The sequence below is a fragment of the Monodon monoceros genome, unplaced genomic scaffold (assembly GCF_005190385.1).
Source record: "Monodon monoceros isolate NGI ecotype Baffin Bay Population unplaced genomic scaffold, NGI_Narwhal_1 Super_Scaffold_14, whole genome shotgun sequence".
NCBI lineage: Eukaryota > Metazoa > Chordata > Mammalia > Artiodactyla > Monodontidae > Monodon > Monodon monoceros.
The window spans coordinates 58591393-58605830 of record NW_021703770.1 but is presented as its reverse complement, the minus strand read 5'-3'; the positions used below and the strand labels follow the sequence as shown (position 1 = coordinate 58605830).

Sequence of the window (14438 nt, the reverse complement as noted above, 5' to 3'; positions counted from 1 at the left end):
GCTCAGAGTAGAATTTGGTGGGGAGGAGAGGCAATGGGGTGAGAAGAGAAGGATGTGGGCCCATTTTCAATTATACTTTTCCTCCTCTACTTCAGAAGTGTTGTTTTCTCCAAAACTTTCCCTTTTCCTCATTGCATTATCACATTCTATAAGGGTCACTGTTAGTTGCCTAGAGAATGATAGAATTTTCCAGGTGAGGATACTGAGGCCAGCTAATGCCAGATTTAGGGCTAATCTAGTCTAGGACTGTTTTTTAAAAAACACAAAATTTTACTTAAAAATTTTATTTATTATGTAATCAATATAATATATGCTTATAAAATGCAGAAATAATCAATATAATATATGCTTATAAAAATGCAAAAATTGCAGATAAATTTGGTTTTTTAATACACTTTTACATAGATTATACAGTGTATATATATGGTTATTTATACTATTTATTTTCCAACTTAACAAACCTCAATAACCCACACTTCTGTAACCAAAATCTCAACAAGCATCATTTTTATTGTCAGTATATACTTACATTGTCTAAATGTACCATGACTCACTTAAGTATTTCCTTAAATGTTGGACATTGACCATATTTCCATTTTTAAATCACTTCATGTAATACTGTGTTCAGTATCTGCAGAAATCTTTGACCATGTTTCTATTTCTTTAGAATATGAACATTTTAAAAGATCTTGATAATCTGTTGACAAATTCTTTTCCCCAAAGATTCTCGTAATTTATTTTTGAAACTAGTAATGTATAAAGAAGCATTTAGGGTCCTTATCAAAATACTAGCTTTACCACAATTTTTCTTTTCTTTTTTCCATCACACCATTCTGCCCTTTAGCTCATGTTAAAGGAGGGGAAGGGGGCTGGTGGATGGGGAGGAAAGACAGCCAAAAAACAAACAAAAAATACATACAATAATGGTGGTCATACATTCTACAAGTGATAGCCATTTTCAATTTTTCCATCACCCTCCATCTTTAAAGGGACCTTCTCATCTCAGATGATATGAATGGGGAATCAAGGCTTATTTTGTAAACAGCCTTAGTATCATTCTAAAATCCCACTCAAGTAGTATATTTTCAAAAATTGTCTCTAAACTACTAGAATCGGGAAATCGTTCTTTTTTTTTTTTTTTAAAGATGTTGGGGGTAGGAGTTTATTAATTAATTAATTTATTTTTGCTGTGTTGGGTCTTCGTTTCTGTGCGAGGGCTTTCTCTAGTTGTGGCAAGCGGGGGGCCACTTTTCATCGTGTTGCGCGGGCCTCTCACTGTCACGGCCTCTCTTGTTGCGGAGCACAGGCCCCAGACGCGCAGGCTCAGTAGTTGTGGCTCACGGACCTAGTTGCTCCGCGGCATGTGGGATCCTCCCAGACCAGGGCTCGAACCCGTGTCCCCTGCATTAGCAGGCAGATTCTCAACCACTGCGTCACCAGGGAAGCCCAAGAATTGGGAAATCTTTTTAACCATGAATGACACTTTCATATAATTCTATAGCACAGAATTTTCAGAATATCATCTCATTTTAGCTACTTAGAAACCTTGAGTAGACCAAATATTATCATTTTCATTTGCTTACAGTTTCTGTAGGAAGAAACTAAGCTTAACAGAAGATAAAAATTCAGGTTCTCTCTCTCTATATATATATATACTTTTTTAAAAAAATTAATTATTTAATTAATTTTTGACTGCGTTGGGTCTTTGTTGCTGTGCAGGCTTTCTCTAGTTACTGAGATCGGGGGCTACTGTTCATTGCGGTGCGTGGGCTTCTCACTGCGGTGGCTTCTCTTGTTGTGGAGCAGGGGCTGTAGACGTGCGGGCTCAGTAGTTGTAGCTTGCGGGCTCTACAGCACAGGCTCAGTAGTTGTGGTGCACGGGCTCAGTTACTCCACGGCATGTGGGATCCTCCCGGACCTGGGCTCGAAACCCATGTCCCCTGCATTGGCAGGCAGATTCTTAACCACTGTGCCACCAGGGAAGTCCCTCAATGTATTGTTGAAGTAATCATACAAAGAGGCCATTAGACTGAGATGGCTCTGATGCCTTGGTAGTTTAGTGAGCAACCCAAAAGCTAAGCCAGATTCAATTCTTATAAATACCTCAAGGTATTTACAACCAATCACAAACAACCAATCACAAACAGCCAACTAGATTTTCTCAAATAATGCAACAGCATAATCTATAAGCAGGGACTTCCCTGGCGGTCTAGTGGTTAATACTCCACGCTTCCACTGCAGGGGGCATGGGTTAGATCCCTGGTTGCGGAACTAAGATCCTACATGCCTCACAGTGTGGCATAAGCTATAACCAATCAAATAATTTCCTTGCTTTGCATGTGCATCTTCTCCATAAAAACCTTGCCCCTAGCTCCTGTCAGTGGAATGCTCCTGACCATTTCCAGATTTGGTGCTGTCCGATTTGAATAAATTTTTGCTCAAATAAACTCAAAAATTTTAGCATGCCTCAGTTTATCTTTTTAAAGCTATTAAAGAAAAACACTGTATGAACAGAAAAATTTACATACATATCAGTACAATAATGGCTAATTGATATTGTTTGTAATATGAATTACACTAAAACAAGAGTTTTTGAAAGGTAAGTGGAAGATAACTTTAAAAAAGGGAAGTTACAAAGCAAAGACATGGAAACAATCTAAATGTCCATTGACAGACGAATGGATAAAGATGTGGTATATATATATGTGTGTATATATATATGTGTGTGTGTGTGTGTGTATATATATATGTGTATATATATATGTATATATACAGTGAAATATTACTCAGCCATAAAAAAGAATGAAATAATGTCATTTGCGGCAACATGGATGCAACTAGAGATTATCATACTAAGTGAATGAGTCAGAAAAAGACATATGATATCACTTATATGTGCAATCTAAAATATGGCAGAAATGAACCTATCTACAAAACAGAAACAGACTCACAGAGAACAGGTGTGGTTGCCAAGGGGCAGAGGGAGGGGGAGGGATGGACTGGGAGTTTGGGGTTAGTAGATGCAAGCTATTACATTTAGAATGGATAAACAACAACGTCCTACTGTATAGCACAGGGAACTGTATCCAATCTCCTGGGATAAACCATAATGGAAAAGACTATGACAAAAGAACGTATATATGTGTGTAACTGAGTCACTTTGCTATAATATATAATGTGCAGAAATTAGCACAACATTGTAAATCAACTATACTTCAATGAACAAACGAAAGAAAGAAAGTGAAGTTATCCATGAAGAAATAGTATAATTTTATCCTTCTGGATACCCAGAAAAAAGTAGACAGGATTTGGAGTTGCGAAGGTGATACTATTTTCGACTATTAGTTTGTTCCTCCCCTATGCCAATAACATATATATTTTATTTTATTTTATTTTATAAATTTATTTTATTTTTGGCTGCACTGGGTCTTCATTGCTTTGCGTGGGCTTTCTCTAGTTGCTGTGAGCAACTACTCTTGGTTGCGGTGTGCGGGGTTCTCACTGTGGTGGCTCCTCTTATTGCAGAGCACGGGCTCTAGGCACATGGGCTTCAGTAGTTGTGGCACGCGGGCTCAGTAGTTGTGGCTCACGGGCTCTGGAGCACAGGCTCAGTAGTTGTGGCGCACGGGCTTAGTTGCTTGGCGGCATGTAGGATCTTCCTGGACCAGGCCTGCCAACTCGTGTCCCTTGCATTGGTAGGCAGGCTCTCAACCACTGCGCCACCAGGGAAGCCTGCCAGTACCATACTGAGTGAAAAACATGGTTCTGAAATAGCAAACAAAAGCGTCCTTTACTAGTTGGATGCTCATCCCTCAATACTCAGCTGAACCTGAAGCCTTTGGACATTCAGAGGCCAAATTAATCATTCTGTCTCTCGGGCCTCTGCAGCATTTTGTAAATTGGTATATGTCAATTATATTTCAGCATTATATTTTAGCTTATTTTTAGGTGTTTCCCTCACTATGTAAGCATTGTGGATTTCCAATTTTCTTCAGTATCTTTGTATCCTCTGCTTCCAACTTAGTCCTGGTAGTTGGCGAGGCGCTCCAGATCCCTTTCACAAATAATGAACGATTGTGTAAACGGATGAGAGTGATTTCCGAAGACAAATTTGACAAGTATCAACATTATATGAACGAGTTCCACTCATTTTCTACCAACCTATTGGTTGGATCAAATTACTATTCATTTTTGTTCAAACGTGCACTGTAGTATTCCTCTGTGCCAACAGGTTAGAAACATTTTCCGCAGAGAAAATGGGCACAGAAAATGATGCCCACGAGAATGAAGGATTTAACCCTGCTTCCAGGCTTTGTCCTTCTCGCGTGTCTCTCCCCTCTGTCTCCTTCCACACGGTTGTAAAGAGCGCCAGACTCCGACGAGGGGAAGCAGCCCGCAGGATGGCCGTTTGCTGGTTCTGGCAGCGAGGGTCAGGTCGGATTCAGATCTCAGCCCACAAGGAACGCGTGTGCCTGGGCAGGTTGCCGGCGGGCCGTCCATTCTGCGCACGCGCAGGCGGCCAGGGCGGCCCGCGGACCTGGCGGCGGCGCCGAGTGCGCGGCTCGTTTCTGCCGCGGTCTGGTGAGGAGCTGCGCCTCGGCGTGCTCGGCTGCCGCCGCAGTGCACTCGCCGTTTCTGGTCACGCGCGGGATGCTGCTTCTGGCGTTGGGCGGCCCGTGGGCGGCCGGACTGCGGCTTGGTGGGAAGAGGACGTCACCGTGGGCAGCCACTGCGCTCCGAGGCCCTAGGGCGGCCGTCTGGCGGGCGGCCTCCTGCAGAGGCTCCTCGGGGCGGGGCGGCGGCGGGGGCGCGGGGCTGTCGGCAGCCGCGACGCTTCTGCCGTGTCGGGTGCGAGCGCAGGTCGGCGGTCAGAGGGCTCGCGGACCCGAGTAAGGGTGGGGGTGGGAGTAGCACCGGGCCTGGGGAGCCCGGCTCTCCCATAGCTTCTCCCCGGCCTGCACGGCGGCTCTGGTGCTGAAGGAGCCCCGTGCTATGGGGCTGGTAGGAGTGGCCGGCCTCGGCCTGGGCAACAGGCCGGTGCTCCCGGGGTTCGCAGCCCCCGCGAGTCCAGCAGTGTCCCTTGGAAAGTGCTTATTTTCTGGGCGGTTCCGGTCACTTTACAGAGACGGTTGCAAATCCATTGGGCTTGTGAGGACTCTTACTTTTTTTTTCTGTCCTTGAGCGCAAGCTCGGAAGGGTTAATTTGCAGCGAAATTTAGATGCTCCACGTGGAGACCGAACTGAAAGAACTCGGGAAACCTGATTTTGAGTTTGTTCTGCTTTTTATTAGGTGGCTCTATTTTTAGGAATTCCTTTGCTCCCTGGAAAAATGGGATGGAGACGTTAATCCTTCTCATTTTAATCTGAATAAATTGTCTCCTAATCCTGCCCTGTAAAATATTAGGATTAGCAAACATGGTTGAAACTTGGGAGGAAAGGCCAACGCGGGAATTGGAATCTCATTAAATTTCAGCATAAAGGCATTAGGCATGCCTTTTACATCTTGAAGAGTGTGTGTTGTGAAAGTCATTTTCAGAGGTTCGGGCAACTCTTTTGTTCCTGTGAAATTTGATGTAGGAGTTGAAGTAAAATATTTTCCTTGCGAGGAGCAAGGGATAGATACAAGACCCTTAGGGAAAGAGTTATTATTTTTTTAAATACTAGCTATAGTATAAATATTTTAGAAGTATTAAAAGCAGTCTGGACTTTAAACTTTATGAATTTGCAGTATTTTACTTACATAATTAAACTTTTTTTAAAAAGCTAATGCATTTAAATCTTTGACAGTTGGCTGAAAGTGATGTGGAGTAGAAGAAACTTCCACTAACTTTTTACTTGTTTAACGTCACACTTTAAAATGCTTCTAGCTGGGATGCAAACTTAGGTCTTCAAACTCCCAATTCAGTGTCTACTTGTGAGTGGAATTAAGGAAAGCCATTGTGTTACTCAGTTTGCTTTCTTTAGCTTTGTAGATGATTTGGAAGAATTCCTTAAATCACCCCATGTGATAAGTTTTCTTTTACTCTTTATTATATTTTTCAAAATAAACTTAAAAGTTGGTCTAAAATGCAGTTTATCATGTACTCACATTATAATGGTCTCTTTCAATAGATACCTGTTTCTTGGGAAAGATGTGTTCGATGTTTACATACACAACTTGAAAAATCAGAAGATGGAAGGCTGATTTATACTGGGAATCTGGCCCGAACAGTATTTGGTGGGTAATCAGAAGTGAGGATATTTCCTTTTCTCCCCCCCTTTTACTTATAAAAAAAGGTTCTTAGCATATGATAACTTATTATTTTAGCACTTTTCGTAATTGCAAGACAGAAGGAAAAATTATAATTTTTTTCTTGTGGTCTGTTGATAAAAGATTTAGAGGTTAAGACCTTTGCATTTTTAGGAGATTTTTAAAAGGTTTTTGTAGACTCTTATGATTTTGTGATCTTATGGCTGGGCACTAAAGATTCCATCCTTTGGTCACCTCTCGGGATGTTTAGCAACAAAATAAAACAGAACAAAAAGTGTATGTTTATGTAATGTTTGAATATGCAGAGGAAAAAAATATGGGCGAATACCTCTTAGGAGTAGTTATTTTGGGTAAGTAGACATTTACAGTATATGTTTTTAGATTTTGCAGTTAAAATGAGCAGTAATACTTTTATAATTCAAAGATATATTAATTTTACATTTTTTTAGGTCATCTTAGAATTTTCAGCAAACATATTTACTTAGTGGTTATCCAAGTAGTAGGGAGTTATCGTGGAGAAGGAAAGGGCAGTGTATTAGATAGCTACAAGTTTAAAGCTCTTTCCTTAGGTCATAATTCAGTATTTAGTATGGAATATTTTAGTAGGGAAAGTTAGAAGAACTTAGGTTTGTGATTTATTCAAGTTCCTGAGGTTGTATTTCATTTTAATAATCTTAAAAAAAAAAAAGTATAACCTGAAATATCTGGACGATTACTTTATAGCCAAGTTGGCCACAAGATTTCTGTGCCCCATTTGCATGTGTGTTTTTGATCATGCTGGTGTTAACCAGTTGTCTGAAATTTAATCTGGAAGTCTGTAAGTTCTCAAGAGTGTGTGACATTAAAATAGAGTATGTTTAAGATACAATTTTAGCTATTTAAAACTTTCTGTGAATAAGGAGTGATTATAATCACTGTTGAGTGGAGTTCTGAAGTTACTGGAATAAGCAGTTTCGGATGGTAGAAATTTCTTCAAGTCACAACATGAGTGGGCCACTGAGCCTGTGTCTCATCTCTGGATTGAGCCTGGGATCCCTAGACTGATGCCCTTGAGATGTGTTCACCGTGACCCCCGTGGTACCCTTCTTTCTGAATACAGACACCGTTACTTCAAATGAAGGGAAGGCTTAATCAATTTTTTTCATGTTCCCACTTGACTCAATTCTGAAGAGAAGAGAATATAAATAGGAATTAATTTTAGTGTGGGTACAATATAATATTTGTGGAAGAGCAGAGCTATGCATGATATTCAAAGTTCTAGAACTGTAACCTGTAGAAGAATTTAATGTTTGAGTTCCTTCAATATTATAGTAATAGAAAGTCACTGTACTTATCAGGGATTAATATTTTTTCTGTGTAAAACTGAGTGAGAGACATTAACATAGTGGTACCATTTAAACTACCAATTGGGTCCTAATTTAAAGATATTTGAAGGGACTTTTAGTTGATGGTTCTTGTTAATTCAGCAACAGATAATTACGGATGTCATAGTATTCTCTTTTTAAGATGAGTAGAATTTGAACATGAAGATGTTGTGAAAGAAGGGCATCCCAGGCATGGAAGTAGTATGAGCAAAGGCATGAGAATATGTTTAGAAAATAGCAATTACTTCAATCCAGGCATAATAAAGTATATGTATGTATTAGTTTCCTAGGGCTCTTACAATACATTTCCACAGGCTTGGTGGATTAAAACAACAAAAATTTATTCTCACAGTTCTGAAGGCTAGAAGTCTGAAATCAAGGTGTTGGCATTCCGTGCTGTCTGAAGGCTCTAGGAAAGAGCTTGTCCTTGTCTCTTCCAGCTTCTGGTGGCTCCCAGCAATCCTTCATGTTTCCTTGGCTTGTAGGTGCATAACTCCAGTCTCTGCCTCCTACTTCGCACGGCGTTCTCTGTGTCTCTGCTTGTCTTGTTCTGTCCTTTTAAGGATACTCTCATTGGATGTAGGGCCCACCGTAATCCAGTATGATCTCATCTCAACTTTTAATTGTCTGCAAAGACCCTATTTTCAAATAAGGTCATGTTCTAAAGTTCTAAGTGGATGTGAATTTTGAGGGGACACTGTTCAACCTACTATAGTGTGAAAGATTAATGGGGAAAACAGGTAGTTGGAAGGGCTAAGGAGGCTTTTATATAGAAGGCAACTTGGTCCCCATTGAATCCCATGTGTACCAGTGTCATGGCATCTACCTGTGGGGGGAAGGAATTATTTTAAAATTACTAATGCAAGATAATTAAGCCTTCAAGCAAGAGTGATGTATGAGAGTGTCTGCTTTGTTATAGCCTCACCAACAGAGTATGATGTCATATTTTCAGTTTTTGCCAGTTTGGGGGAAAAACGGTATCTCACTGTGTTTTTATTTTTTTATTTTTTTAACATCTTTATTGGAGTATAATTGCTTTACAATGGTGTGTTAGTTTCTGCTTATAACAAAGTGAATCAGTTATACATATACATATGTTCCCATGTCTCTTCCCTCTTGCGTCTCCCTCCCTCCCAGCCTTCACTGTGGTTTTAATTGAATGTTTCTTATGATTGAGGCTTAGCATCATTTCATCTGTTGAAAGGCTGTGTGCATTTTTGTTTCACTGAACTGTCTGCTTATATTTCTGGCATGTTTGTTTATTGGGTTGTTGATCTTTTCTTCTCATATACTAGAAACCTTTTGTGTATTGGAGATATTAACCCTTTGTCATATAAGCTGCAAATATTTTTCTCATTTGTCTCTTTGTTTACGGTATTTATGTCCATGTACATTTTAAAAAGATCAGATTTATCAACTTTCCCCTTGATTGCCTCTGTATTTTCAGTCATAATTAGAAAAGTTTACCTATTCTCAGATTATAAAGGACTTCACGGGTATTTTCTTCTTATACCTCTCTTATTTTATACACTTAAATCTCTGGATTATTTGGAGTTTTCCTGGTATATGGTATGAGGGATCGATGGAATTTTCTCTGAATCTGGTTGTCCCAGCACCACTTATTTTAGATTGTATCTTTGTTCTATACTAAATTTCTCTATGCAGTTAGGTTTGTGTCTAGATTTCCCGTTTTTTTCCATTGATCTGTTTATGTACTGAGCCACTACCACACTGTTTTAATTATACAATCTTATGTTTTAGTATCTAACCCTCCCCCCTTTTTTTCTTCCTTTGTTTTTCCAAAATAACTTTATAATCAACCCTTCTAGGATCTCAACTTGCCTGTTTTCCAAACAGATGGTATTTGATCATGTTAAAATTGTACATTCAAACTAAGAAAATTTACATTTTAAGTTATTTATTTATTTACTGTGGTAAAATAGACATAAAGTAAAAGTTACCATTTTGACCATTTTTAAGTATACAGTTCAGAAGTCACTGATTTTTTAATCTTTCTAACGTGATAAGTAAAAATATCTCACTATTTTAACTTGAATGTTTTTCCTTGGTAAAGAAGTTGATTACCTTTCCCATATGTTTCTTAACCACTGGTGGTGTTTTTTGTTTGCTTGTTTTTCAATTTGTTGTTTTAATGCTGTGCACTTAGCCTGAAAAAGCCCCATATTTGAACGTTTTATGTTAGATCTGTGGAAGTGCTTGTTAATAGAGAGCTTTATTTGATTATCTGCTGACTGAATTAACTTTTATAGTATTCAGAAAGATTTTTGAGTAATATTAAACCTTTTATTGGGAGCTGAGATAGAAGCCAGTTAACCCTAAAGCGGACTTCCCAGCTGGAGAGGCAGTGCATTGTAATGGCCAACAGCCTGGACCCTAGAGTCAGATTGCCCGGGTTTAAATCCCAACACAGCTACTTGGTAGCTATGTGACATTGAGCAAGTACCTCATATTTTCTCATCTTTTAAATGGGAGTGATGGTGATGATAATTATACATCAGTCTCATAGGGTTTTTTTCTAGATTTCATGAATGAAATATGTAAAGTGCTTAAAATAGAGCCTGGAATATAATAAGCACTATATAGGTGTTTGGGTTTTGTTGTTTTGATGATGATATTGTAGGGAGAAAGGTGGAAGAATTAATTGGATAGGTTGATTCTTTTATAAAAGTTAAAAATGTTAATCTTCTCTCATTTTTTTTCTTATTTAGGTGTGAAATGTTTTTCTTACTCTACAAGTCTGATCAGCCTTGCATTTCTACCGTACATTTTTGCACAAAATAATATTATATTTGGAAGTCTGCCTTTGCAAATCTTATTTTATGGTATCATAGGAAGCTTTACAGTGATCACTCCAACACTGCTTCACTTTCTTACAAAAGGCTATGTCATTCGGTTGTACCATGAGGCCACAACAGACACTTATAAAGCCATTACTTATAATGTTGTGCTTTTGGAAACGAGTACAGTGTTCCACCAGAATGACGTGACGATTCCAAATAGCACACATGTGTTTACCACATTTTATGCTAAAACAAAATCACTGTTAGTTAATCCAGCACTCTTTCCAAACCCTGAAGACTATAACCATCTAATGGGTTATGACAAACCATTCACTTTTGATGTGGAAGAAGCCAGTGAAAAGAAACAGCTTAAAGAAGAGAAATGAGTCTGTTGTTTTTATGTTTGTGCTTAAATGTGATTTATGTTCCAGTGTATAATAATTGCCTTTACTTATGATTTTTGTTAGTGACTGTTAAAAAATAATTTGAAATTGTATCACAGAACTTTTCATTTCCAGAGAATTATGTTCCTTTATAATAAAAAAAGTTACATTTGAAAAACAAAACATACAATACTCTATCATTTGTGTTAAAAGGGTGTGAAAATACATGTATATGCTGACATATGCATGGTTACTTTTATATAATAAGTGTGATTGCCTCTCAGCTGGGGATTGGATGTCAGAAGCAAATGGGAAAGTTATTTTTCCTTTGTGTTTGGATTTTTCTAAGGATAGAGATATTACCTTTTCCCACATTGAAAACTCTTTAAAAATTCACAGATTATGGGAGACTGTTGATCTGCTTCCTTTGGCTCCGAGCTCAGGTTTTTGCCTATCGTCTCTGGCATGGCTGCCCATGTTAAAGATATCCATGTCCAGTAGGGTGTGGTTAGCTCTTGGGGAAGTGGTGACCTAAGTAGTATCGTCTTCAGTGGTTCCATTTGTCCCTCCATGTACACTCTCCTTTGTTACACCCTGACACAGTGGGAAAATTGTATGTACTACACAGATGGATAGTACCTTTTATAAAATAAAAGTCTCCATGCTAATGTTAAGTTGGTTCTTGTGAAGGATTTTCAGCCAGGAACAACGGGCCTCGAGTCATGCTATTTAGACTAGTAGATACTGATTAAGTGCCTAGAGGGTGTCAGGTACTGGGCTAGTTGCCGGAGTCACAGTTGAGAACAAAACACCCAGTCTGTAGAGAGCTGCCTAACATCTATCACCTGCCACGATGATAAATCTAATCTTTCTGGCTTGCCTGTGGTATGAGGGAGGTGGATGGAGAAAGCAGGGACATCACTGGTTCTTAGGGGAAAGATCAAGTCCGAAGCTGCTAGAAGGTTATAGGAGACAGCTTAAGGTAGACCAGTGCCCATCTTTCTGAGACTTAGAGCCTGCCCTCTGCTAGGATCAGCCAGCTTGTGGTCTTAGTAGAGGGCGGGCTCTATTCTTAGATGAACAAGCTGCCACCACCTCTGTCCTCAGTTTGGGCCTCTGCCTGTCTGCTTTTCTGTCCTTTGTCACCTAGATGTGGACCTGTTGCTATCTTAGCAGTTAATGTGATTTATATCTTTCTGTAAAAAGATTATTCCAGGGCTTCCCTGGTGGCGCAGTGGTTGAGAGTCCGCCTGTCGATGCAGGGGACATGGGTTCGTGCCCCGGTCCGGGAAGATCCCACATGCTGCGGAGCGGCTGGGCCCGTGAGCCATGGCCGCTGAGCCTGCACGTCCGGAGCCTGTGCTCCGCAACGGGAGAGGCCACAACAGGGAGAGGCCCGCGTACCACACACAAAAAAAGATTATTCCATAATCAAATACTCATTATCAAATGTTAGATAAATATTAGAAGAAAACAGTGTTGTTAACATTTCAAAGTTTTCTCTCAAGGGTCAGTTTTCTCATAACTTGTTTTTAGTACATCCTATCTCTTTCTTTAAATGTCCTATATCCATGCAACCATTTTGTCACCTGTGGAGTGGAGTGAAAATCCTATTTTTATGAGTATCAATAATTCCTCAATTGTTTAGAGAAAAGAAAAAAGGCTTAAAATACTACATGAGGAAGATGACTTCTCAAGGGCATGATTTGGAGTGAGACCAAGATGTAGAAAAGGATCAGCATACGTAGGATACCATAATGGTTCATCACTGAAATAAGTCCGCAGAAACAGCTCAGGCCAAGGTAAGAAATATACGCACGTCTTTCCATGCCACTTTACCACCCTCTCCCCAGGCAGAGTGATCTTGGAAAGATTAGGAAGGTGGTGAGTCTCCCTCTACCTATGGGAAGGATATTGAGTCAGTTTTATTTGAGTCCCAAAAGGCAGGGTGATCCCCTTGGACCTCTGGGTTACATCAGATAGTGTACCCTTTGATGATAAGATATAATCCTTTTCCTCAACGTAGATTACGTCATACTGAAAGACTTCAGCTTTTGGAAGCAAAAGTAACAAAACTGTCATTAGGTATGAATGACAGCCTTAGCTTGGACACATTCGTTAAAATTGTACTCTGATTTTTTCAGAAAAAGTGACTTGTCATCCAGATTCATTGTTTCATCTAGACCACTTGCCGTCTACTTTTATTTGGAACCAAATCCCAGACATCATAAGATTTCTTTTTTAAACTTTTTTTTTTTTATAAACTTATTTATTTATTTTTGGCTGTATTGGATCTTTGTTGTTGTGCGTGGGCTTTCTCCAGTTGTGGCGAGCAGGAGCCACTCTTCGTTGCGGTGCACGGGCCTCTCACTCTGGTGGCCTCTCCTGTTGTGGAGCATGGGCTCTAGGTGCACAGGCTTCAGCAGTTGTGGCACGTGGGCTCAGTAGTTGTGGCTCACGGGCTCTAGAGCGCATGCTCAGCAATTGTGGCACACGGGCTTAGTTGCTCTGCGGCATGTGGGATCCTCCCAGACCAGGGCTCGTACCCGTGTCCCTTGCATTGGCAGGCGGACTCCCAACCACTGCGCCACCGGGGAAGCCCAGATTTCTTTCTTAAATATTTAATTTTGTAACTCTACAAGATAAAGACTTAAAAAAATAACAGTACCATCATAATACCTAAGCTGCCCTTGACCCCAGTGTTATCAAATATCCAGTCTACTCAAATTTCCAATTGTTTCATAATTTTCACCCCCATTTTGTTTGGATTAAGATCTAATTAAAGTTCCCAACTTATTCACACCTATTTTCTAAGTCTCTTTTAAGACTTCTAATCTATGGGCCCTTCTATATTTTTCACTTTGTTTTTGTTTTTTTAGGCCCTGCCACATGGCATGTGAGATCTTAATTCCCCAACCAGGGATCAAACCCGGCCCCTGGCAGCAGAAGCACGGAATCCTGACCACTGGATTGCCAGGGAATTCCCTCTTTCACTTTGTTTCCCCCGCCACCCCCCGCCCCTTGCAAATCATCTGTTGAAGAAACTGAGTGTTTTGTCCTATATATGTTTTCATGGTCTAGGTTTTCTGATTATATCCCCAAGGTGTAGTTTAACATGTTTGTCTGTCTACTGTATTTGCTATAAATTGAGGCTTCATCAGGTTGAGGTTTGATTATTTTGGACAAGACTGATTCATGGCTGATGTTGTTTGTATTATTTTTCTATTGTTGCATAACAAATTGCCCCTAAAACTTAGAGGTTTAAAACATCAACAGACATTTATGATATTGCACAGTGTCTGTTGGTCAGGTATTTGGAAATGGCTTAGTTGAGGGGGTGTGGCTCAGGTTCTCTCATGGGGTTGCAGTCAAGACATCAGGCAGTGCTCCTGTCATTTGAAGGCTGGGCTGGGGCAGGAGGAACTGCTTCCAAGGTGGCTCACTCACATGACTGACAAATTGGTGCTGGCCTTTTGGGAGGAGGCCTTGGTTTGTTACCACATGGATCTCTCTTTAGAGCTACTTGTTTCCGCCAGAGCAATTGATCCAGGAGAGCAAGGTAGAGGGCAAAATGTCTTTTATGATCTACTTTGGAAGTTGCACATTATCATTGTGCAATATTTTCTTAGTTACACAGTCA

At 40.0% G+C, this 14438-nt stretch overlaps 1 protein-coding gene across 2 annotated transcripts; it reads left to right on the top strand.

Moving 5' to 3' along the window:
* Positions 1-4527: 4527 nt before the first annotated feature.
* TMEM70 (transmembrane protein 70) lies at positions 4528-10930 on the top strand. Of its 2 annotated transcripts, none has more exons than XM_029223101.1 (3): positions 4528-4848; positions 6112-6217; positions 10344-10930. In XM_029223101.1, exons 1-3 carry the CDS (start codon positions 4651-4653, stop codon positions 10799-10801), a joined length of 762 nt encoding a protein of 253 aa, XP_029078934.1. In that variant the 5' UTR covers positions 4528-4650; the 3' UTR covers positions 10802-10930. The 2 variants fall into 2 exon arrangements, with proteins under 2 accessions (XP_029078934.1, XP_029078932.1); XM_029223099.1 differs by having other exon boundaries at positions 4528-4860.
* Positions 10931-14438: the final 3508 nt, after the last annotated feature.

Coding starts and splice junctions, on each gene's coding strand:
- TMEM70 (XM_029223099.1), top strand. CDS start 4,651: ATGCTGCTTCTGGCGTTGGGCGGCCCGTGGGCGGCCGGACTGCGGCTT. Junction 4,861..6,111: donor CGTGTCGGGTGCGAGCGCAG/GTCGGCGGTCAG, acceptor CTCTTTCAATAG/ATACCTGTTTCTTGGGAAAG. Junction 6,218..10,343: donor TCTGGCCCGAACAGTATTTG/GTGGGTAATCAG, acceptor TTTCTTATTTAG/GTGTGAAATGTTTTTCTTAC.